The sequence below is a fragment of the Saccostrea echinata genome, unplaced genomic scaffold (assembly GCF_033153115.1).
Source record: "Saccostrea echinata isolate AGI-Se365-2 ecotype Australia unplaced genomic scaffold, CSIRO_AGI_Sech_v1 ptg000062l, whole genome shotgun sequence".
NCBI lineage: Eukaryota > Metazoa > Mollusca > Bivalvia > Ostreida > Ostreidae > Saccostrea > Saccostrea echinata.
The window spans coordinates 5,501,058-5,527,446 of NW_026889811.1; the positions used below are offsets into that span (position 1 = coordinate 5,501,058).

General features: G+C 36.5%; 1 protein-coding gene and 1 long non-coding RNA gene across 2 annotated transcripts; both read right to left on the reverse strand.

Annotated features, from left to right (window-relative positions):
• Nucleotides 1-2,741: 2,741 nt before the first annotated feature.
• On the reverse strand, nt 2,742-8,906 carry LOC133175399 (uncharacterized). The gene is made up of 7 exons (XM_061310503.1): nt 8,720-8,906; nt 6,973-7,197; nt 5,113-5,204; nt 4,363-4,542; nt 3,800-3,858; nt 3,499-3,626; nt 2,742-3,110 (listed from the first exon to the last, which is right to left on the reverse strand). Exons 1-7 carry the CDS (start codon nt 8,867-8,869, stop codon nt 2,829-2,831), a joined length of 1,116 nt encoding a protein of 371 aa, XP_061166487.1. The 5' UTR covers nt 8,870-8,906; the 3' UTR covers nt 2,742-2,828.
• Nucleotides 8,907-12,634: 3,728 nt separating this feature from the next.
• On the reverse strand, nt 12,635-13,479 carry LOC133175216 (uncharacterized). The gene is made up of 4 exons (XR_009719251.1): nt 13,282-13,479; nt 12,993-13,171; nt 12,791-12,896; nt 12,635-12,694 (listed from the first exon to the last, which is right to left on the reverse strand). It is a non-coding gene; the product is annotated as an uncharacterized LOC133175216 (long non-coding RNA).
• Nucleotides 13,480-26,389: the final 12,910 nt, after the last annotated feature.

Consider the following 26,389-nt stretch of genomic DNA (forward strand, 5'->3'; position numbering starts at 1 on the left):
ATGCTACATATGAGTGAATCTTTTTATACACCCTTGATAGGAGAAAAGAAGGAATCTACACAGATTCTGAATAGGTGCCGCTAAGAACTACATGCTTTTGATATATTAATGTGACTTGTACTGGTAACTAAATGATGCTGCATGGTGATATAGAAGTATAGTAATTTATGTCAAGATCCTATAAGAAATGTGACTATATATAAGACCTATATTATGCTGATACTGCAACAAATATTGCTATGAGAAATAATTCTTCATATAAAAAAAATGAGGGTTTTTTTTCGGACATCAATAAAGATCCACTGCTCTAAAAAATGGAGGCAAGCAAAGCATTTCTTTGGATACAAATGAAGATAAACATACACACAAATAATATGAGCAGCACGTGGTTGAGTTAGGATTATTATACATATAAATAAAGTGGACAGCTGCTTATATAAAAGGGGGGATCATCAAAAAAAGACACATAACCAAGTCAATCAACAAAAACTATTTAAATAAAGTGCCCCGCCACAGCATGATACGCCCGTCAAATATTGTTCAATTGTCATAAACAGTTTAGAATGCAAGAAAATCATGTCTACCTTGATACAAGGATTTCAAGGATTTTTCCATTCCTTATAATATTCGTTTATACATCTCCTGTGGTGTAGACATTAATTATAACAAATATTACATTATAGATCCTCAACTGGTTGTGTTAGAGCTTGACAAATGCCCATCTGCAACCCCCCCCCCCCCCCTACACTGAACTCATTAATCTTTAACTGGATGCATGTCCACTCATTACTCCCAACAGATGAATGGATCTATACATACTATCTGCTTTGTTGTGCAATAAAAATGCATATTTATGTCATTCTGAAATTAAATTTGAAAACAAAATTTTTTTTTTAAATTTGTTGAAAAGATTTATAAAAAGAAACAAAAAACTTGTGTAATCTTGATGTTCATCTTCATTTTTAATAAGGTTCCTGCATTACTCTTAGATTTGTAGGGACTATCTACCATAATTAAAACTTTTTTTTTAAAATACTTGATTTTTTTAGATTTAATGTCAGACTGGTTTTAAGCTGCAATTCATACAAACAATGGGCATGCTGATTCCAATATCATCCCCCCTCCCGAGTATAATTAGTTTTAAATAAATTATACAATATCAAATTAGTTTATTATACAAATTAATTTATCATACAATATCAAATAAGTTTTAATTACTTTTCACCAAATTCATTTTAAAAGTTAGGCTAGCCAACTATTTAATCCAACACAGCTGATTCTTTTTGCCCAGTTCCCAAGAGATATAGATAACACCTGCTTGATAAGAGATGCTCTACCAGTTAGCTCCTCACACTAAACTCATTAATTTCTCTCTAATTTGATGTGCAATTTTCTGTTATCAAATTCTCCTTGACCATTGATAATTACACCCATGGGAGAGGTGGAATTTCTCTTATAACATTACATTTGTTACAGATTGCTGTAAAGTATATAATGAAAAAAAAAAAGTATTTTCTTGATTTAACATTTTTTTAATAAGGATACTGCAACACTCTTGCATTTTTTGGGATTGTGTAATCTAATAGTAAAAAGACAGTTTTTTTTTTAAATTTCACTTAAATTAAAGGTCACAGTGACCTTGAAATAGGTCGCGACACACTTTCTACCTAAGATGCATAAATTGGCCAAGTTTGATGATTCTAAGTCCAATAGTTTTCTAGTTATGAGCCGGACAGGATTTTTCCATATTTGGCCATAGCATCTTAATTAAAGGTCAGAGCGACCTACTTTAAATGTGCGACGCACCTTCTACCCAAGAAGTATCAGCTGACAAAGTTTGATAATCCTAGGCCTAATAGTATTGAAGTTATGAGCCGGACACGAAAAAGCTAACAGACGGACAGACGGACGGACGGACGGACATGAACGCCATAACATAATACGTCCCGTCTAAAGATGGGCGTATAAAAACTGAAGTTGAAATGCATTTCAGATTTATGTCAAAAATATACATAGAAATGATCATTGAGTGGAAAAAAATAGAGAATATAAATTATGCATTTCTTATACCATCAGATTTGCTTTGATATAATATTGTAATATCAAAAAATGTAATTTTTTTTTACAGATTAATACACATATGTTTTTTAGAGGATGTACATAAAACAGTTCAATATGGTTATAATGATATTTTGTCAAAAGCAAACAAAAAAAAAAAAAGAAAAAGAAATAGCATTACAATATTTCCCATTTACTTTTGACTTGTAGTCCAGATACTTAAATACATGTACATAATGTACTAGTACAATCAAAAAGCGCACTTTATCAAAACTGAAATCTCTCCTCTCCCCCCTCTCTCTCTCTCTCACAGAACTTATCAAAAATAGCACATTCTCTTCTTGCTTTCTTCAGATATAAACAAATCAAACTGGAATTCTATGCACTTGGTCATAATCAAAATGATATGTGGATTTAATGGCAAAGCAATATTGGAAAATCTATCAAAGAAACCAACTCATTTAATTAGAACCTATCACTCCCCTTCAGTAATTGTTTAAAAGCTCACACCAAATCATTTTACTCCTAATAGAACCAGCTCTGCACTCTAACTATTCTTTCATTGCATAATCTTTCAATACACAAAAGTTTACATCTTTTATTCTAATCCTGAATAAAACAGTCATTCCTCTATGTCAAATCATTGATAGTCTTTAGATGTAGAAACCAATCATTCCATTCCATGAGATCCAGTAGTTTCACTCTGCCTTTTGATTGGCTATTCTCTGAATGTAAAGACAATTTACACCAATCATATCACTTCATGAGAACTAGTTGCTCCACTCTGCCCTTTCATTGGATAATCTCCAGATGTAGAAACAGTTTGCAGCAATCATTTGCACAACTCTACCAAATATGATGTCTTTGGGATAAAAATTCCTCACCAGGTTAAATGGGAATGTGTTTAGAATTGTTACACCTTGACTCTCGTAGAACAAGTTGCTGGTCATTTGTGTGAACATGAACACTACTGCCAACTTCATGGTCAGGGGAGATTTCCAGGGTGTTATTTCTTCATCCAGGTATTCATAAGTATCCCATGAGTATTCGCGCTAGGAAAAAGCAGTATAATTCAATATCTTATTCTCAATCTTATTCTTATGAATTCTACTTCATTAATAACTTTTAAAATACAATAAAACCTTAATTGTTATCTTGAACTCAAAGGGACTGAGAAAAAAAATTTATAGATACTGGGTATATCCAAGGATTTGAGATATCAAGGGTAAAATAGTTGAAGAATAAGTGGTTGTGACTTCCAAATCAGTTCCAAATATCACTGGTATTTGAAATATCAGTATTCCAGATACCAAAGAGTAACTGTAACTTTATTTGAAATGTGTATACATGTATTACTTTATAAATAAATAGATTTTCCAATGTATTTTTTAAAAATATTTTTGTATTGATTATACAGGTTTACAGTAATGATAATTATACCTGCAGTTCATCTATTCTATTCATGGATTCTATAATATACAGAATGCTATAAAGACGAACACCCAGAGTCAACAGGAAAAATGGTCGCAAAAACTTCATAAGAAATCCAATGGCCAGGCCTGCACTATCTGTCAAAACATCAAGGCAATAACATATTTCCTTTTGTAAAATAAAGCACAAATTTACAAGAAAAGCAAGTTTCATTTACCAACTTAAAAAACCTGCTGTTTAAAGTTAATACCGGTACCTTTTTTTTTACCGATATAAGGAAAATGGAAATATAATATAGCATATAACTTACCAACTGTGCTATTGAAGATGAACAGTCCCAGATGAAACATAGACTGTTTGGGATCATACCTATAAAAGCAATTAGCAAATTACTGCTAAAAAATCTTCTTAGATGTGAAAATTTTCTTTCTGCGTAAACCCAAAATTTTCTGTATGTAACTGTAAATGCATTGCATCATTCATTATAGTAGCTGATATCAGTTTGTTGAAGCTCTATTTGTATGCATGAATTCACTATAAATAAAGAAAAATCTTTTGGTCTAATGCAATCCTATGGAAGTGGGTAGGTGCCAGGTAGAAATAAATATTTTATCTGGCAGCCACCAAATAATTATCTAGTGGCAGCCACATAAATAACTGGCGGCTGCCAGAAAGTTATCTGGCGGCCACCAAATAAAAAAATCTGGCTGCCGCCAGATAACTTATCTGGCAGCAGCCATATAATTTCTGGCGGCTGCCAGATAACTTTCTGGCAGCCGCCAGTTAATTATGTGGCAGCCGCCAGATAAAATATTTTTCTACCTGGCACCTACCGGCTTCCGTACTATCCAGATAACTGTGTTATGCACTTACTGAAACCAGGTTGATGGAGTCTTAAGAGGTGAGTTGATGAGAGTTGTCTCCTCCTTCATGGCATAAAGAATACACACTGTACACATACAAGTGAAAGCTGCATCACATAGGATTCCATCCTGGGACATCCACATCATGTTGTGTACCGCTACACACATAATCAGCACTAAGAACATCAGTCTACAACAGTGAGAAAATATATCTTTCTTTTAAATATTAATCTTCTTTTTTTACCCATTCTTTAATCAATCATAGATAACTGTGGAATCATCATAGTTCTTGGGGAACCAATTTTCATGGATTTTGTGGATCACTCTTACACCCACAAATTTACATCCCCCCTGAACAATTATTTTGTTAACATATTTATTAACTGAATTTTCTGTATTTATTGGTTACCTACAAAATTACGTCCTCTTGAACCAACGAAATTGCTTTCACACGAACCTTAACCCCCAAGAATAACCCAGTAAAATGATTCCACAGTACCATATTGGCATAATCATGATAATTACTAGTATTTCTGAAACTACTTTTTTTCCTCTTGAAACTTACTTTGAAATTAGAAATACCCACATTTTAATTTTTTTTAATACAATTAAAATCATTTTTGCATCCTTTAAAATTTGCAGTTTAATAGTAAAAATAATTATAATGTGTTAACTAGTCAGAAGGGAAAAAAATAAAATTTTGATCAAATTAAATGCAATTTGCTAGATTCTGAAATTTAATTTTAAAACATGCACTTACAAATAATGAGTTGTGGAGCCAGTAGAATAAATCTCATACAGAAAGGATGCCATTAGTGCATAACAGCCAGCAGAAAATAAAATGATGATTAGCTAAAATAAAGGAAAAAATCATAGCTTAATTTATTTCAAAACACTAAACACAATTGGGATTCTTGAATAAGATATGATTAAACAACTAAAAAAAATCAATAAGTTTTAATTATTTATTTTAAAAGAAAATATTATAGCTTTGTTTCAATTAACTAAGTGCAACAAGGAATAATAATATTTGATTATAAAGTTATAAACAAATTTATTTTTAGAATTAATTCTTCACATTCAAAACAAAATGAAAATTCAGTAGTATTGCAATTCATAATTATGACACATACTCATTGTCTGAAATTGAAAATTAATACATTTATAAGGCCTCAAAAAATTAATCTTTAGTTTCCCTGACAAAAATTTTCAAAATTCAATGTAGCAGGCAGGTCTTTTTTTTATTTAGGTGTATTCTTGTCAGTCAATAAAATGATATCAATCGATTCTTACATCTGTTGTACTTTTATATTACTGTATACAGGGTTATTTTCGCCCCGTATTATTTTCGCCCTTTCACACAAACAAACAATTTTGCCCCATTTTAAATTCACCAAGTAAGGGTCCTGTTTAACAAATTACACTGTTTTCTTTGAATTCACCCCGTCTTAAATTCACTCACTTGTGTCTTGGGCAAAAGGAGCAAAAATAAAATGGAGGCAAAAATTTCCCTGTATACAGTTATTTTATTTTGTATTCAACTTTAAACAATGTTATTCCAAACATTTTTTAAAGTTAATTCCTAAAGTACCATTTTCACTTTTCAAAAAGACATGCATTGTGTATCTAATCGAAAGTATATGAAAAGGGACATAACTCAATTTTGTTTTTCAACTTGCCTTGAAAAAATAGAAAATTGAGTGATTTCCCTTTTCAATAAGTCACTAAAATTGATTTATGCGACAGTGTCTGACCTGATGCAATGGTGTCTCAGTAGTCAGTAACATTAGATAAATATTTTTAGCCTAATTACACAACTTGTTAATAGAATATTACCATAAGCTGTAGCACATAAAGCATAGAGTAAATAGAATAGTCCTTAAGGAAGCTCTAAACACCAATGAAAACCTTTTTTTTTGGATTTGAGAACATTTTATCATATAAAGGTGTACATAATGAGTTAATCTTGTTTGTTTTTAAGATAAGGTACCTGTCTTATTTCTCCAGGAAAATAGTTCAAAGATAATGGAGATTTAGTAAACAAAAATAAATGTTTACTTACATTGTAATAAATATGTGAATTCTGTCTTCAATAACTTTATCTTGGTCTAATATAATGTTAAGAATACTTTAAAGTATTATAAATTGTATCATTAACTATCACAAGTATAGGGACAGATCACTCTAGCTGCATAAATCTACCCTACAATTAGAGCTCTTTAGTGTACAGTGTTTAGAGCTTCCTTGGGAATAAAAAATTCAATTTCTGACAAAAAACTAAATTCACAAACTTTTCATCAAGCACCATCCCCACCCCACCCCTCAAAAACTAAATGTGATGAATGTTGATTCAAATCTAATTATGAAGTACTAATATTCATTACACTGTAAATAATTTATTTAGCTTTTGTTGGTTGATAGAAAGATATGTGCCAAGTGCATAAAGTCTCATGTACAAAAATTTCTTGTTGTGTAATTATAGATGTTGGACGACAAAAACTTTTGGGCTCTTGAGACCCCCCCCCCCCCCCCCCCCTCCAAACTATTTTGATTTACTTTTTTTATCAGGCATCAATCTTTTGACTTTGCCCCTAAAACATCAAGGATTTTATCAACTCACCTTAAATAAAGATGAATCGTCTTCTTGTATCCTGACACAAACACGCTGGCTACACCTCATTTGGAAATTAAGAGCAAGGACAATTTCTGTAATCATCAGCACTGGACCAGTTATCCATAGTAACTTATCATACAACCAGATAACTGGCCAAGGAATCAGGTTGATAGGCACATAGTACACAATTAAAACCCATAATCCAAAGCTCAGATATGGAACCACTGAATGCTGTAAAATGATAAAGTATTTCATCCTGAAAACATCTGTTATTACATAATTGTACAATCAGATGTACATAAACAGGTCTGGGTGGCCTCCGTTTTTGGAGGATAGCTAGATTCAATATGGCGACCAAAATTTTTACCATATTTTGAAACCGCATTGCATTGTGGGATAGTTTATCCTCCGATTTCAGAGGATAACACAGGTAATTTTAAAGGCCTCGTGCCTACCTTTAATCAAAAAGTGCAAGCACCAGAGTACATGTAAATAAAAGTTCAAACATTAAACTATCGATTGTATGTGGCAATTTGAGATTCTATGTCTAGATATTTTGCAATTTATTTTCAAAGTTGGCACTTTTTGCGGTCCATTATTACTGAATATTTCTTGTTATTTTGTGTTATTTTATATGATTTTTCCCTAATTAGACAAATAAAAAAAAGACTTTGATATTTCTTCCATATAATATGTTAATTCAAAAATGGAGGACAAAAGAAAACACAAAAGGAAACATATTTTAAGCATATTTAAAATGCCAAATATACTCTGCCTTATGATTAAAGCAAATAAAACTATAAATGGATTGAATGAATAATTATAAAAATAAATATATAATTTGAATAGCATAAATAAATAAAATAATAATTTAAGATGTTTACAAAGAAATTAAGATATATTCATACAGCCATGTGTATAGTATTACACAAACAAATAAAATATTACAAAGTGATGTGCTTAAGAATTATTAAATGAAAGAAATAATAAATGATTAAACTTAATTTTTTCAAAAAATTTGAATATCAAAATTTCTAAACTGCTTATCACATAATTATGGTACTGGAAAATCAGCATGGTTATAATTAACCTCAGTCACAGGCAAGTAAGTGTAACATTTGTTTTCCAAGCTGTATACGGAATAACTGATTGATGGCAATTACAAAAATATAGTTATATTGAATTAATATCCAGAATTATCCGTCATCATACGAAATTATACCTTTTATTTGGTTTGATTGTGAAATCATAAATGTAAGAGTTGTGGTTATTTGTTTGGTTAAGAGTTAACTGCCCTTGGTTTTGAAAATTCCAGTAGGTGGCAAGACCGCTATCCTCTGTTTTTAGAGGATAAAATCTATCCTCCAAAAACAGAGGCCGCCTAGACCTGATAAAAGTATCTGTTATCACGTACAACATACCAAAGACATAAATAAGAGATTTACAACATTTATTCACAATATGCATTTATATTGAATTTTTTAGATAAATTATAAATTTATTAAAAAAGGCAAAACGATTTATGATTTACCGATTACTTGTGTTTACAGTTTAGACAGGTATTAAGGTAAATTAAATAAATTTTAACAGGTTGGGAACAATCATCCCAACGGATTTAATTATATACCAACCACCAAATGGGCTTAATTAGTATCATCATAATAAGAGGGCAATGATCTCGCTTTTTATCTATTCATTGTTGTTAGGAAGAACGAACAGACACGACAACAAGATAGCTATTTTCGTTTCTTACCAACGATTTTGGTACCATTTCTCCTGCAATGACATAAATGAACAAGAGAATAGATATTCTTAAAATAAGATCAATTCCACAGAATGAACCATAAACTGGGACTGTCACTACCCAAAGGTAGGGTAAAAACTCAATTAGCCACAAAATCATATTGGTAAACACATGCAGATATACATTTTACATACAAATCAAATCGGATGTTAGCAAATGTAAATAAATTATAGAATGCATGGCGTCGTAAATTCCGGGAAAAAATTGGAAGACTTGTTAAAAAATATTCAAGATTTTGTAAATGTTAAATGTCATTTTCATTAATTACTGATTTAATAAATTATATACTATTTACCACTTTATTTTAAAAATATACAAGTCGAATTACCCTCAAAATGGTTACTAGATATACTTTTAAAATGTTTTAACAATTACATCTAACACAAAACGTATAGATTACAATATGTTAAAACTAAATCAGTATAGATAAGAAGAAATATCAATTGTTTTGCGCTCGTCAAGCCTCGCGTTTATTGACAATTAAAAAAGATTAATCAAGGAAATCGAGTTGGAGAAAATCCAGTAACTAACTCGCAACTGGAGGATTTAGAGCCCCCATTCCTCTTGTGACCAAAAATTACATAAGACTAATACATTAATTTTGTTGTTGTTGTTGTGCCGGGCCATCTTCAAAAAATTGCTTATGCTTGCCCTCTCCCGAAGCGGTCGGCCGGGAGAGAGCAAACCAAATTTTTTATAAAGATGATCAGGGTTATATATTGCATTAATTATATGTAAAGTATATATAACTTAAATAAGTCAAAAACTGTTCCATAAAATACTAAAACCCGATCGAGAGCTTTCGGGGGCTTCGCCAGTCTCTTAAATATAATTTTAAAAAAAAATCAAACAAACACAAATTGAACATTTTGCTTTATTTTCAAATTCATTTAAAAATTTACAATGATTTGGATTTTTTTACTTTCAATGTGGCCATTTTTTCACTTTTTAATGGTCTAACTACTAAATTTCATAAAGTTCCAATATATTTGCACTACAATACTCAATGAGATGACTGCATTAAAAAAGCAACTCAGATTTACATGTTATTGTTCATTTGATGTCATATAGCGAATTATCACTGTATTACTTAATATCAGATTTGATAAGTATACATAGTTTCAAAATTATTTCACTGTATTACTCTCTCAAATAGCAATGCAAAGGTATAAAAAAAAAAAAACAAAAAACTAAGTTTTACATGCTATCATTTATTTGATTCACAGAATTACATCAGGTATCAGATTTTATAAGTATAAAGTTCCACTGCCATTTCACTACAATGTCCGCTAAGATGTCAGCAATAAAAAGAACATAATTATTTAGAATTATGTTTTTTTAATTTTCTGTCACATTGTGAAGATGTACATGTTATTGTTTACTGGATGTTACACTGAAAAGAATATTTGATAATGGCTAAGATAAGTTTTAAGAAGCAAATATCATTTGTTGTCAGTACATCTGTAATGATCATGAATGATATTGGTGTTAAAACAATAGACATAACTACTAATACAAATACACGTATACCATTTTATTGCATTCTTTCTATAATATCAATATAAAATTAATCATCAAAGATAATAGTAAAATCCCATTCGATGTTACAAAAAACTTCCCAGGAAAAATAAGATAAAAATGACACAAAACAACGAAAAAGTTTCTTTGATGCAAAATGTTATTAAATGCTTCATATGCGTTCATTTACTGGAAGTATAAACTGTCCAATTTTTAGCTGGTGTAACAACAGAATTTGCTAGCATTGCTGATGATAGCACATGAAAAGTTATATTTTTTTCGCCCGAAAACATCAACAAAAAAAAGGATCGAAGGACCACAAGTCGGAAATTGCAGGACATTGTGTGACAATCACAGATGCATGCTTCTCACAAGGTCGCAGATAATAGTATTTGACAAAAGATCACATACTCTTATTACAAGGTCACAGGTGATTCACACTTTAACATTATATCACAAATTCCTAAACACAAGGTCTCATATCCTTAACAAAAGGTCACAACAGAGTCCTATTTCTCCTTCAGCGATAAATGCCCCTTTCCTAATTATTTTGATTGATCCATGACTTCAATTTATTCTGATATATTGTATAATTTTCCAGAACTTTCTTTGTTTCACAATTGTAAGACAGCTCAGATGAAATTTTTTTTGGATCTGTTCTATATAAAAAAAAAATTCAGATTAACAATTAAATGAAAAAATCAAAAAAGGATAAAAGTGGTTACGCAATAGTGCAATACACTTTCAGAAAAAAACAGGTCTTGGCGGCCTCCGTTTTTGGAGGATAGCTAAATTCAATATGGCGACCAAAATTTTTACCATATATGGAAACCGAGTTGCATTGTGGAATAGTTTATCCTCCGATTTCAGAGGAAAACACAGGTAATTTTCAAACACCTCGTGCCTACCTTTAATCAAAAAGTGCAAGCACCAGAGTACATGCAAGTACAAGTTCAAACATTAACTATCGATTGTATGTGGCGATTTGAGATTCTAGGTCTAGATATTTTGCAATTTATTCTCAAAGTTAGCACTTTTTGCGCTCCTTTGATACTGAATATTTCTTGTTATTTTGTTTTATTTTTTAATGATTTTTCCCTATTTAGACAAATAAAAAAGGACTTTAATATTTCTTTTATATTTTCTTTTAATTTAAAAAAAGGAAACACAAAAGGAAACGCATTTTAAGCGTATTTAAAACGCAAAATATACTCTGCCTTATAATTTAAGCAAATAAAAGTATAAATGGATTGAATGAATAATTATAAAAATAAATAAATAATTTGAATAGCATAAGTAAATATAATAAATAATTTAACATATTTACTAAGAAATTTACATATATTCATACAGCCATGTGCATACATAAACAAATAAAATATTACAAAGTGATGTGCTTAAGAATTATTAAATGAAAGAAGTAATAAATGATTAAAATTGATTTTGAAGTCAGCGTATGGTTCATAAATGCAAGAGTTGCTGTTATTTGTTTTGTTAAGAGTTAACTGCCCTTAGTTTTGAAAATTCCGGTAGGTGGCAAGACCGCTATCCTCTGTTTTTAGAGGATAAAATCTATCCTCCAAAAACAGAGGCCGCCTAGACCTGAAAAAGGAACTTAGACTCATAATCGGTCTGTATACTACATATAAATTGTTGCTTTAACGATTATGGTTTTCTAAAGAGATGTATTTTAAAAGTAAAATTCAAACAATTTTAGCAGAGTTTGCGTGGAAAAATTGGTCTCCGGGAAAGACATCTCAACTTCACTAATTTATAAAGAAATAATAGACATTTATCCCATCAAAAGCTATATATCTCTCCTATCAGAGTATCGATGAACTATTTTAAATGCCCCTGACAAAAACAACAGCAAGATATACTAATTTTGAATAACTGAGTATGAAAAAAATTTTCATGAAGTGAAAACGAGCCAAAGAAATTCAGACAATACAGGCATTACCACATGTACCTTACCGTTTATCCATGTATGGTTGAAATCGATCTCTGTTCTCCACACTTCTGTTGACACATAATGGATCCAGGATTGCGTAACCATCCACCTGATAACACAAAAAAGTCAGGAGGTCAAAGGAGTACCCCAGGTGCTTTGATCAACAAAGATTTCAACACATGGATTCAAAAGTGCAAAAAATGCACTTTGTCACTCACCCCTTTGGCCAATGTCACAAAAGGATCCAGGTAAGACTAAACAACCTAATGTTAACAGAAAAAAAATCAATATTCAAGGAATACTAATATCTAATGTCAAGTGAAAAAAAGTAATGAAGTAATCACAGTGCAAAGAACAAAGGGATTGAATACTATAAGTATTACCATCACTTTGTTGGCTGGCCTGCAGTCTATCTCTTCATTGTGAATTCTTCTTCCACAGGATGGTCTCATCTTCTTTAAGAAAGAAAGATCAAAAGAGATGACAGTCTTCATCAAGTGAAAACGAGCTTAAGAAATTCAGAAAATTTAGGAATTACACAAAAAACTCACCTTTTCCTCAATGGATGAATGCAGTAGATCTCTACTCTCCAAACTTCTGATGACACATGATGGAGCTGTAGCTCACAGTCGGATCAAGGCTTGCCTAACCATCCTCCTGTTAACACATATAGTCAGGAGGTCAAAGGAATACCCAAGCTGCTTTAATCAATTTTGATTTTAACACACGGAACAAATGCAGTTTGTTACTTACCCCTTTGGCCAACGTTGGCTATTGCTCAAAGCTTGGCAATGGACTACTCCTCCTCTTTTGGCTGGTGATACTCTTTCCGTGTTCTCTCCGTTTCTACCACGGATGGATGCTGTCGATCCCTGCTGACACACGATTAAGTTGTAGCCCACAGTGGGATCCAGGCTTGCCTAACAGCCCTCCTGTTAATACAGAAAGTCACGAGGTTAAAAGGAGTACCCCACCCGCTTTGATCAAGTTAGATTTAAACACAGGGATTCCAAAGTGCAGCAATTACAGTTTGTTACTTAACCCTTTGGCCAATGTTGGCTACTGCTCATAGCTGCGAAATGGTCTCCTCTTCTGTTGGCCGACCTCAGACTTCCCGTGTCGTCCCTCGTCCCTGAAAATATAAGACTGACAGAAAATTAGTAATGATTCAAAACAATTTCACAAATCACAAAAATTCATGTAAACATCATCATTACAATAAAACGAGATGACAAGGAAGTTAGCAAATGGGGACAGTTAGGTAAGAGTATAAGAGTGGGTTGAGAGGGCAATGATTAGTAATGTTAGAGTAGGGAGGGGGTAAAATAAATTTAAAAAAAACTTCTCTATCAGGCTCCATGTCTGCTGAAATGGCTCCTTCTTCTGCGCCTTGCATTTGGGTGCTGCTGCTCTGCATCCTGTTAATTAGAAGGCAAAATGGCAAATAAGCATCAATTGTCAACAAGTAAACATCAGAAAAATGTGCAGGAAGTAAAGCCCGAATCTTACCGCATCTTCCAATGACGGCTGCAGGTGACTTGTAGACGATGACTTCTCCTCACTACGGGATCCAAGTCACCCTTAACCATCTGCTGTTACCAAAACAAAATAAAAAGATGTCAAAGGAAAACTAAGAGCTCATGTCGAGTGAGAAAAGGTATGAAAATTTACAGTGCAAAGAACAAATAGACGTTGAATCTTACCAACACTTCTTTGGTTGGCCGCAGTTGATCCCTCCATTGTGAATTCTTCTTCCGCATGACTGTCTCATCATCCTCTTTAAGAAAAAAGACAAAAATCAAAAGAGGTGACAGTCTTCATCAAGAGAAAACGAGGCAAAGAAATTCAGACAGTACAGGTATTAAACACGAACCCTACCGTTTCTTCTATGGATGGATGCTGTCGATCCCTGCTCTCCACACCTCTGCTGACACACGATTAAGTTGTAGCCCACAGTGGGATCCAGGCTTGCCTAACAGCCCTCCTGTTAATACAGAAAGTCACGAGGTTAAAAGGAGTACCCCACCCGCTTTGATCAAGTTAGATTTAAACACGGATTCCAAAGTGCAGCAATTACAGTTTGTTACTTAACCCTTTGGCCAATGTTGGCTACTGCTCATAGCTGCGAAATGGTCTCCTCTTCTTCTGTTGGCCGACCTCAGACTTCCCGTGTCGTCCCTCGTCCCTGAAAATATAAGACTGACAGAAAATTAGTAATGATTCAAAACAATTTCACAAATCACAAAAATTCATGTAAAACATCATCATTACAATAAAACGAGATGACAAGGAAGTTAGCAAATGGGGACAGTTAGGTAAGAGTATAAGAGTGGGTTGAGAGGGCAATGATTAGTAATGTTAGAGTAGGGAGGGGGTAAAATAAATTTTAAAAAAAACTTCTCTATCAGGCTCCATGTCTGCTGAAATGGCTCCTTCTTCTGCGCCTTGCATTTGGGTGCTGCTGCTCTGCATCCTGTTAATTAGAAGGCAAAATGGCAAATAAGCATCAATTGTCAACAAGTAAACATCAGAAAAATGTGCAGGAAGTAAAGCCCGAATCTTACCGCATCTTCCAATGACGGCTGCAGGTGACTTGTAGACGATGACTTCTCCTCACTACGGGATCCAAGTCACCCTTAACCATCTGCTGTTACCAAAACAAAATAAAAAGATGTCAAAGGAAAACTAAGAGCTCATGTCGAGTGAGAAAAGGTATGAAAATTTACAGTGCAAAGAACAAATAGACGTTGAATCTTACCAACACTTCTTTGGTTGGCCGCAGTTGATCCCTCCATTGTGAATTCTTCTTCCGCATGACTGTCTCATCATCCTCTTTAAGAAAAAAGACAAAAATCAAAAGAGGTGACAGTCTTCATCAAGAGAAAACGAGGCAAAGAAATTCAGACAGTACAGGTATTAAACACGAACCCTACCGTTTCTTCTATGGATGGATGCTGTCGATCCCTGCTCTCCACACCTCTGCTGACACACGATTAAGTTGTAGCCCACAGTGGGATCCAGGCTTGCCTAACAGCCCTCCTGTTAATACAGAAAGTCACGAGGTTAAAAGGAGTACCCCACCCGCTTTGATCAAGTTAGATTTAAACACGGATTCCAAAGTGCAGCAATTACAGTTTGTTACTTAACCCTTTGGCCAATGTTGGCTACTGCTCATAGCTGCGAAATGGTCTCCTCTTCTTCTGTTGGCCGACCTCAGACTTCCCGTGTCGTCCCTCGTCCCTGAAAATATAAGACTGACAGAAAATTAGTAATGATTCAAAACAATTTCACAAATCACAAAAATTCATGTAAAACATCATCATTACAATAAAACGAGATGACAAGGAAGTTAGCAAATGGGGACAGTTAGGTAAGAGTATAAGAGTGGGTTGAGAGGGCAATGATTAGTAATGTTAGAGTAGGGAGGGGGTAAAATAAATTTTAAAAAAAACTTCTCTATCAGGCTCCATGTCTGCTGAAATGGCTCCTTCTTCTGCGCCTTGCATTTGGGTGCCGCTGCTCTGCATCCTGTTAATTAGAAGGCAAAATGGCAAATAAGCATCAATTGTCAACAAGTAAACATCAGAAAAATGTGCAGGAAGTAAAGCCCGAATCTTACCGCATCTTCCAATGACGGCTGCAGGTGACTTGTAGACGATGACTTCTCCTCACTACGGGATCCAAGTCACCCTTAACCATCTGCTGTTACCAAAACAAAATAAAAAGATGTCAAAGGAAAACTAAGAGCTCATGTCGAGTGAGAAAAGGTATGAAAATTTACAGTGCAAAGAACAAATAGACGTTGAATCTTACCAACACTTCTTTGGTTGGCCGCAGTTGATCCCTCCATTGTGAATTCTTCTTCCGCATGACTGTCTCATCATCCTCTTTAAGAAAAAAGACAAAAATCAAAAGAGGTGACAGTCTTCATCAAGAGAAAACGAGGCAAAGAAATTCAGACAGTACAGGTATTAAACACGAACCCTACCGTTTCTTCTATGGATGGATGCTGTCGATCCCTGCTCTCCACACCTCTGCTGACACACGATTAAGTTGTAGCCCACAGTGGGATCCAGGCTTGCCTAACAGCCCTCCTGTTAATACAGAAAGTCACGAGGTTAAAAGGAGTACCCCACCCGCTTTGATCAAGTTAGATTTAAACACGGATTCCAAAGTGCAGCAATTACAGTTTGTTACTTAACCCTTTGGCCAATGTTGGCTACTGCTCATAGCTGCGAAATGGTCTCCTCTTCTTCTGTTGGCCGACCTCAGACTTCCCGTGTCGTCCCTCGTCCCTGAAAATATAAGACTGACAGAAAATTAGTAATGATTCAAAACAATTTCACAAATCACAAAAATTCATGTAAAACATCATCATTACAATAAAACGAGATGACAAGGAAGTTAGCAAATGGGGACAGTTAGGTAAGAGTATAAGAGTGGGTTGAGAGGGCAATGATTAGTAATGTTAGAGTAGGGAGGGGGTAAAATAAATTTTAAAAAAAACTTCTCTATCAGGCTCCATGTCTGCTGAAATGGCTCCTTCTTCTGCGCCTTGCATTTGGGTGCCGCTGCTCTGCATCCTGTTAATTAGAAGGCAAAATGGCAAATAAGCATCAATTGTCAACAAGTAAACATCAGAAAAATGTGCAGGAAGTAAAGCCCGAATCTTACCGCATCTTCCAATGACGGCTGCAGGTGATTTGTAGACGATGACTTCTCCTCACTACGGGATCCAAGTCACCCTTAACCATCTGCTGTTACCAAAACAAAATAAAAAGATGTCAAAGGAAAACTAAGAGCTCATGTCGAGTGAGAAAAGGTATGAAAATTTACAGTGCAAAGAACAAATAGACGTTGAATCTTACCAACACTTCTTTGGTTGGCCGCAGTTGATCTCTCCATTGTGAATTCTTCTTCCGCATGACTGTCTCATCATCCTCTTTAAGAAAAAAGACAAAAATCAAAAGAGGTGACAGTCTTCATCAAGAGAAAACGAGGCAAAGAAATTCAGACAGTACAGGTATTAAACACGAACCCTACCGTTTCTTCTATGGATGGATGCTGTCGATCCCTGCTCTCCACACCTCTGCTGACACACGATTAAGTTGTAGCCCACAGTGGGATCCAGGCTTGCCTAACAGCCCTCCTGTTAATACAGAAAGTCACGAGGTTAAAAGGAGTACCCCACCCGCTTTGATCAAGTTAGATTTAAACACGGATTCCAAAGTGCAGCAATTACAGTTTGTTACTTAACCCTTTGGCCAATGTTGGCTACTGCTCATAGCTGCGAAATGGTCTCCTCTTCTTCTGTTGGCCGACCTCAGACTTCCCGTGTCGTCCCTCGTCCCTGAAAATATAAGACTGACAGAAAATTAGTAATGATTCAAAACAATTTCACAAATCACAAAAATTCATGTAAAACATCATCATTACAATAAAACGAGATGACAAGGAAGTTAGCAAATGGGGACAGTTAGGTAAGAGTATAAGAGTGGGTTGAGAGGGCAATGATTAGTAATGTTAGAGTAGGGAGGGGGTAAAATAAATTTTAAAAAAAAACTTCTCTATCAGGCTCCATGTCTGCTGAAATGGCTCCTTCTTCTGCGCCTTGCATTTGGGTGCCGCTGCTCTGCATCCTGTTAATTAGAAGGCAAAATGGCAAATAAGCATCAATTGTCAACAAGTAAACATCAGAAAAATGTGCAGGAAGTAAAGCCCGAATCTTACCGCATCTTCCAATGACGGCTGCAGGTGATTTGTAGACGATGACTTCTCCTCACTACGGGATCCAAGTCACCCTTAACCATCTGCTGTTACCAAAACAAAATAAAAAGATGTCAAAGGAAAACTAAGAGCTCATGTCGAGTGAGAAAAGGTATGAAAATTTACAGTGCAAAGAACAAATAGACGTTGAATCTTACCAACACTTCTTTGGTTGGCCGCAGTTGATCCCTCCATTGTGAATTCTTCTTCCGCATGACTGTCTCATCATCCTCTTTAAGAAAAAAGACAAAAATCAAAAGAGGTGACAGTCTTCATCAAGAGAAAACGAGGCAAAGAAATTCAGACAGTACAGGTATTAAACACGAACCCTACCGTTTCTTCTATGGATGGATGCTGTCGATCCCTGCTCTCCACACCTCTGCTGACACACGATTAAGTTGTAGCCCACAGTGGGATCCAGGCTTGCCTAACAGCCCTCCTGTTAATACAGAAAGTCACGAGGTTAAAAGGAGTACCCCACCCGCTTTGATCAAGTTAGATTTAAACACGGATTCCAAAGTGCAGCAATTACAGTTTGTTACTTAACCCTTTGGCCAATGTTGGCTACTGCTCATAGCTGCGAAATGGTCTCCTCTTCTTCTGTTGGCCGACCTCAGACTTCCCGTGTCGTCCCTCGTCCCTGAAAATATAAGACTGACAGAAAATTAGTAATGATTCAAAACAATTTCACAAATCACAAAAATTCATGTAAAACATCATCATTACAATAAAACGAGATGACAAGGAAGTTAGCAAATGGGGACAGTTAGGTAAGAGTATAAGAGTGGGTTGAGAGGGCAATGATTAGTAATGTTAGAGTAGGGAGGGGGTAAAATAAATTTTAAAAAAAAACTTCTCTATCAGGCTCCATGTCTGCTGAAATGGCTCCTTCTTCTGCGCCTTGCATTTGGGTGCCGCTGCTCTGCATCCTGTTAATTAGAAGGCAAAATGGCAAATAAGCATCAATTGTCAACAAGTAAACATCAGAAAAATGTGCAGGAAGTAAAGCCCGAATCTTACCGCATCTTCCAATGACGGCTGCAGGTGATTTGTAGACGATGACTTCTCCTCACTACGGGATCCAAGTCACCCTTAACCATCTGCTGTTACCAAAACAAAATAAAAAGATGTCAAAGGAAAACTAAGAGCTCATGTCGAGTGAGAAAAGGTATGAAAATTTACAGTGCAAAGAACAAATAGACGTTGAATCTTACCAACACTTCTTTGGTTGGCCGCAGTTGATCCCTCCATTGTGAATTCTTCTTCCGCATGACTGTCTCATCATCCTCTTTAAGAAAAAAGACAAAAATCAAAAGAGGTGACAGTCTTCATCAAGAGAAAACGAGGCAAAGAAATTCAGACAGTACAGGTATTAAACACGAACCCTACCGTTTCTTCTATGGATGGATGCTGTCGATCCCTGCTCTCCACACCTCTGCTGACACACGATTAAGTTGTAGCCCACAGTGGGATCCAGGCTTGCCTAACAGCCCTCCTGTTAATACAGAAAGTCACGAGGTTAAAAGGAGTACCCCACCCGCTTTGATCAAGTTAGATTTAAACACAGGGATTCCAAAGTGCAGCAATTACAGTTTGTTACTTAACCCTTTGGCCAATGTTGGCTACTGCTCATAGCTGCGAAATGGTCTCCTCTTCTTCTGTTGGCCGACCTCAGACTTCCCGTGTCGTCCCTCGTCCCTGAAAATATAAGACTGACAGAAAATTAGTAATGATTCAAAACAATTTCACAAATCACAAAAATTCATGTAAAACATCATCATTACAATAAAACGAGATGACAAGGAAGTTAGCAAATGGGGACAGTTAGGTAAGAGTATAAGAGTGGGTTGAGAGGGCAATGATTAGTAATGTTAGAGTAGGGAGGGGGTAAAATAAATTTTAAAAAAAACTTCTCTATCAGGCTCCATGTCTGCTGAAATGGCTCCTTCTTCTGCGCCTTGCATTTGGGTGCCGCTGCTCTGCATCCTGTTAATTAGAAGGCAAAATGGCAAATAAGCATCAATTGTCAACAAGTAAACATCAGAAAAATGTGCAGGAAGTAAAGCCCGAATCTTACCGCATCTTCCAATGACGGCTGCAGGTGATTTGTAGACGATGACTTCTCCTCACTACGGGATCCAAGTCACCCTTAACCATCTGCTGTTACCAAAACAAAATAAAAAGATGTCAAAGGAAAACTAAGAGCTCATGTCGAGTGAGAAAAGGTATGAAAATTTACAGTGCAAAGAACAAATAGACGTTGAATCTTACCAACACTTCTTTGGTTGGCCGCAGTTGATCTCTCCATTGTGAATTCTTCTTCCGCATGACTGTCTCATCATCCTCTTTAAGAAAAAAGACAAAAATCAAAAGAGGTGACAGTCTTCATCAAGAGAAAACGAGGCAAAGAAATTCAGACAGTACAGGTATTAAACACGAACCCTACCGTTTCTTCTATGGATGGATGCTGTCGATCCCTGCTCTCCACACCTCTGCTGACACACGATTAAGTTGTAGCCCACAGTGGGATCCAGGCTTGCCTAACAGCCCTCCTGTTAATACAGAAAGTCACGAGGTTAAAAGGAGTACCCCACCCGCTTTGATCAAGTTAGATTTAAACACAGGGATTCCAAAGTGCAGCAATTACAGTTTGTTACTTAACCCTTTGGCCAATGTTGGCTACTGCTCATAGCTGCGAAATGGTCTCCTCTTCTTCTGTTGGCCGACCTCAGACTTCCCGTGTCGTCCCTCGTCCCTGAAAATATAAGACTGACAGAAAATTAGTAATGATTCAAAACAATTTCACAAATCACAAAAATTCATGTAAAACATCATCATTACAATAAAACGAGATGACAAGGAAGTTAGCAAATGGGGACAGTTAGGTAAGAGTATAAGAGTGGGTTGAGAGGGCAATGATTAGTAATGTTAGAGTAGGGAGGGGGTAAAATAAATTTTAAAAAAAACTTCTCTATCAGGCTCCATGTCTGCTGAAATGGCTCCTTCTTCTGCGCCTTGCATTTGGGTGCCGCTGCTCTGCATCCTGTTAATTAGAAGGCAAAATGGCAAATAAGCATCAATTGTCAACAAGTAAACATCAGAAAAATGTGCAGGAAGTAAAGCCCGAATCTTACCGCATCTTCCAATGACGGCTGCAGGTGATTTGTAGACGATGACTTCTCCTCACTACGGGATCCAAGTCACCCTTAACCATCTGCTGTTACCAAAACAAAATAAAAAGATGTCAAAGGAAAACTAAGAGCTCATGTCGAGTGAGAAAAGGTATGAAAATTTACAGTGCAAAGAACAAATAGACGTTGAATCTTACCAACACTTCTTTGGTTGGCCGCAGTTGATCTCTCCATTGTGAATTCTTCTTCCGCATGACTGTCTCATCATCCTCTTTAAGAAAAAAGACAAAAATCAAAAGAGGTGACAGTCTTCATCAAGAGAAAACGAGGCAAAGAAATTCAGACAGTACAGGTATTAAACACGAACCCTACCGTTTCTTCTATGGATGGATGCTGTCGATCCCTGCTCTCCACACCTCTGCTGACACACGATTAAGTTGTAGCCCACAGTGGGATCCAGGCTTGCCTAACAGCCCTCCTGTTAATACAGAAAGTCACGAGGTTAAAAGGAGTACCCCACCCGCTTTGATCAAGTTAGATTTAAACACGGATTCCAAAGTGCAGCAATTACAGTTTGTTACTTAACCCTTTGGCCAATGTTGGCTACTGCTCATAGCTGCGAAATGGTCTCCTCTTCTTCTGTTGGCCGACCTCAGACTTCCCGTGTCGTCCCTCGTCCCTGAAAATATAAGACTGACAGAAAATTAGTAATGATTCAAAACAATTTCACAAATCACAAAAATTCATGTAAAACATCATCATTACAATAAAACGAGATGACAAGGAAGTTAGCAAATGGGGACAGTTAGGTAAGAGTATAAGAGTGGGTTGAGAGGGCAATGATTAGTAATGTTAGAGTAGGGAGGGGGTAAAATAAATTTTAAAAAAAAACTTCTCTATCAGGCTCCATGTCTGCTGAAATGGCTCCTTCTTCTGCGCCTTGCATTTGGGTGCCGCTGCTCTGCATCCTGTTAATTAGAAGGCAAAATGGCAAATAAGCATCAATTGTCAACAAGTAAACATCAGAAAAATGTGCAGGAAGTAAAGCCCGAATCTTACCGCATCTTCCAATGACGGCTGCAGGTGATTTGTAGACGATGACTTCTCCTCACTACGGGATCCAAGTCACCCTTAACCATCTGCTGTTACCAAAACAAAATAAAAAGATGTCAAAGGAAAACTAAGAGCTCATGTCGAGTGAGAAAAGGTATGAAAATTTACAGTGCAAAGAACAAATAGACGTTGAATCTTACCAACACTTCTTTGGTTGGCCGCAGTTGATCCCTCCATTGTGAATTCTTCTTCCGCATGACTGTCTCATCATCCTCTTTAAGAAAAAAGACAAAAATCAAAAGAGGTGACAGTCTTCATCAAGAGAAAACGAGGCAAAGAAATTCAGACAGTACAGGTATTAAACACGAACCCTACCGTTTCTTCTATGGATGGATGCTGTCGATCCCTGCTCTCCACACCTCTGCTGACACACGATTAAGTTGTAGCCCACAGTGGGATCCAGGCTTGCCTAACAGCCCTCCTGTTAATACAGAAAGTCACGAGGTTAAAAGGAGTACCCCACCCGCTTTGATCAAGTTAGATTTAAACACGGATTCCAAAGTGCAGCAATTACAGTTTGTTACTTAACCCTTTGGCCAATGTTGGCTACTGCTCATAGCTGCGAAATGGTCTCCTCTTCTTCTGTTGGCCGACCTCAGACTTCCCGTGTCGTCCCTCGTCCCTGAAAATATAAGACTGACAGAAAATTAGTAATGATTCAAAACAATTTCACAAATCACAAAAATTCATGTAAAACATCATCATTACAATAAAACGAGATGACAAGGAAGTTAGCAAATGGGGACAGTTAGGTAAGAGTATAAGAGTGGGTTGAGAGGGCAATGATTAGTAATGTTAGAGTAGGGAGGGGGTAAAATAAATTTTAAAAAAAAACTTCTCTATCAGGCTCCATGTCTGCTGAAATGGCTCCTTCTTCTGCGCCTTGCATTTGGGTGCCGCTGCTCTGCATCCTGTTAATTAGAAGGCAAAATGGCAAATAAGCATCAATTGTCAACAAGTAAACATCAGAAAAATGTGCAGGAAGTAAAGCCCGAATCTTACCGCATCTTCCAATGACGGCTGCAGGTGATTTGTAGACGATGACTTCTCCTCACTACGGGATCCAAGTCACCCTTAACCATCTGCTGTTACCAAAACAAAATAAAAAGATGTCAAAGGAAAACTAAGAGCTCATGTCGAGTGAGAAAAGGTATGAAAATTTACAGTGCAAAGAACAAATAGACGTTGAATCTTACCAACACTTCTTTGGTTGGCCGCAGTTGATCCCTCCATTGTGAATTCTTCTTCCGCATGACTGTCTCATCATCCTCTTTAAGAAAAAAGACAAAAATCAAAAGAGGTGACAGTCTTCATCAAGAGAAAACGAGGCAAAGAAATTCAGACAGTACAGGTATTAAACACGAACCCTACCGTTTCTTCTATGGATGGATGCTGTCGATCCCTGCTCTCCACACCTCTGCTGACACACGATTAAGTTGTAGCCCACAGTGGGATCCAGGCTTGCCTAACAGCCCTCCTGTTAATACAGAAAGTCACGAGGTTAAAAGGAGTACCCCACCCGCTTTGATCAAGTTAGATTTAAACACAGGGATTCCAAAGTGCAGCAATTACAGTTTGTTACTTAACCCTTTGGCCAATGTTGGCTACTGCTCATAGCTGCGAAATGGTCTCCTCTTCTTCTGTTGGCCGACCTCAGACTTCCCGTGTCGTCCCTCGTCCCTGAAAATATAAGACTGACAGAAAATTAGTAATGATTCAAAACAATTTCACAAATCACAAAAATTCATGTAAAACATCATCATTACAATAAAACGAGATGACAAGGAAGTTAGCAAATGGGGACAGTTAGGTAAGAGTATAAGAGTGGGTTGAGAGGGCAATGATTAGTAATGTTAGAGTAGGGAGGGGGTAAAATAAATTTTAAAAAAAAACTTCTCTATCAGGCTCCATGTCTGCTGAAATGGCTCCTTCTTCTGCGCCTTGCATTTGGGTGCCGCTGCTCTGCATCCTGTTAATTAGAAGGCAAAATGGCAAATAAGCATCAATTGTCAACAAGTAAACATCAGAAAAATGTGCAGGAAGTAAAGCCCGAATCTTACCGCATCTTCCAATGACGGCTGCAGGTGATTTGTAGACGATGACTTCTCCTCACTACGGGATCCAAGTCACCCTTAACCATCTGCTGTTACCAAAACAAAATAAAAAGATGTCAAAGGAAAACTAAGAGCTCATGTCGAGTGAGAAAAGGTATGAAAATTTACAGTGCAAAGAACAAATAGACGTTGAATCTTACCAACACTTCTTTGGTTGGCCGCAGTTGATCCCTCCATTGTGAATTCTTCTTCCGCATGACTGTCTCATCATCCTCTTTAAGAAAAAAGACAAAAATCAAAAGAGGTGACAGTCTTTATCAAGAGAAAATGAGGCAAAGAAATTCAGACAGTACAGGTATTACACACGAACCCTACCGTTTCTTCTATGGATGGATGCTGTCGATCCCTGCTCTCCACACCTCTGCTGACACACGATTAAGTTGTAGCCCACAGTGGGATCCAGGCTTGCCTAACAGCCCTCCTGTTAATACAGAAAGTCACGAGGTTAAAAGGAGTACCCCACCCGCTTTGATCAAGTTAGATTTAAACACAGGGATTCCAAAGTGCAGCAAATACAGTTTGTTACTTAACCCTTTGGCCAATGTTGGCTACTGCTCATAGCTGCGAAATGGTCTCCTCTTCTTCTGTTGGCAGACCTCAGACTTCCCGTGTCGTCCATCGTCCCTGAAAATATAAGACTGACAGAAAATTAGTAATGATTCAAAACAATTTCACAAATCACAAAAATTCATGTAAAACATCATCATTACAATAAAACGAGATGACAAGGAAGTTAGCAAATGGGGACAGTTAGGTAAGAGTATAAGAGTGGGTTGAGAGGGCAATGATTAGTAATGTTAGAGTAGGGAGGGGGTAAAATAAATTTTAAAAAAAACTTCTCTATCAGGCTCCATGTCTGCTGAAATGGCTCCTTCTTCTGCGCCTTGCATTTGGGTGCCGCTGCTCTGCATCCTGTTAATTAGAAGGCAAAATGGCAAATAAGCATCAATTGTCAACAAGTAAACATCAGAAAAATGTGCAGGAAGTAAAGCCCGAATCTTACCGCATCTTCCAATGACGGCTGCAGGTGATTTGTAGACGATGACTTCTCCTCACTACGGGATCCAAGTCACCCTTAACCATCTGCTGTTACCAAAACAAAATAAAAAGATGTCAAAGGAAAACTAAGAGCTCATGTCGAGTGAGAAAAGGTATGAAAATTTACAGTGCAAAGAACAAATAGACGTTGAATCTTACCAACACTTCTTTGGTTGGCCGCAGTTGATCCCTCCATTGTGAATTCTTCTTCCGCATGACTGTCTCATCATCCTCTTTAAGAAAAAAGACAAAAATCAAAAGAGGTGACAGTCTTCATCAAGAGAAAACGAGGCAAAGAAATTCAGACAGTACAGGTATTACACACGAACCCTACCGTTTCTTCTATGGATGGATGCTGTCGATCCCTGCTCTCCACACCTCTGCTGACACACGATTAAGTTGTAGCCCACAGTGGGATCCAGGCTTGCCTAACAGCCCTCCTGTTAATACAGAAAGTCACGAGGTTAAAAGGAGTACCCCACCCGCTTTGATCAAGTTAGATTTAAACACAGGGATTCCAAAGTGCAGCAATTACAGTTTGTTACTTAACCCTTTGGCCAATGTTGGCTACTGCTCATAGCTGCGAAATGGTCTCCTCTTCTTCTGTTGGCCGACCTCAGACTTCCCGTGTCGTCCCTCGTCCCTGAAAATATAAGACTGACAGAAAATTAGTAATGATTCAAAACAATTTCACAAATCACAAAAATTCATGTAAAACATCATCATTACAATAAAACGAGATGACAAGGAAGTTAGCAAATGGGGAGTTAGGTAAGAGTATAAGAGTGGGTTGAGAGGGCAATGATTAGTAATGTTAGAGTAGGGAGGGGGTAAAATAAATTTTTAAAAAAAACTTCTCTATCAGGCTCCATGTCTGCTGAAATGGCTCCTTCTTCTGCGCCTTGCATTTGGGTGCCGCTGCTCTGCATCCTGTTAATTAGAAGGCAAAATGGCAAATAAGCATCAATTGTCAACAAGTAAACATCAG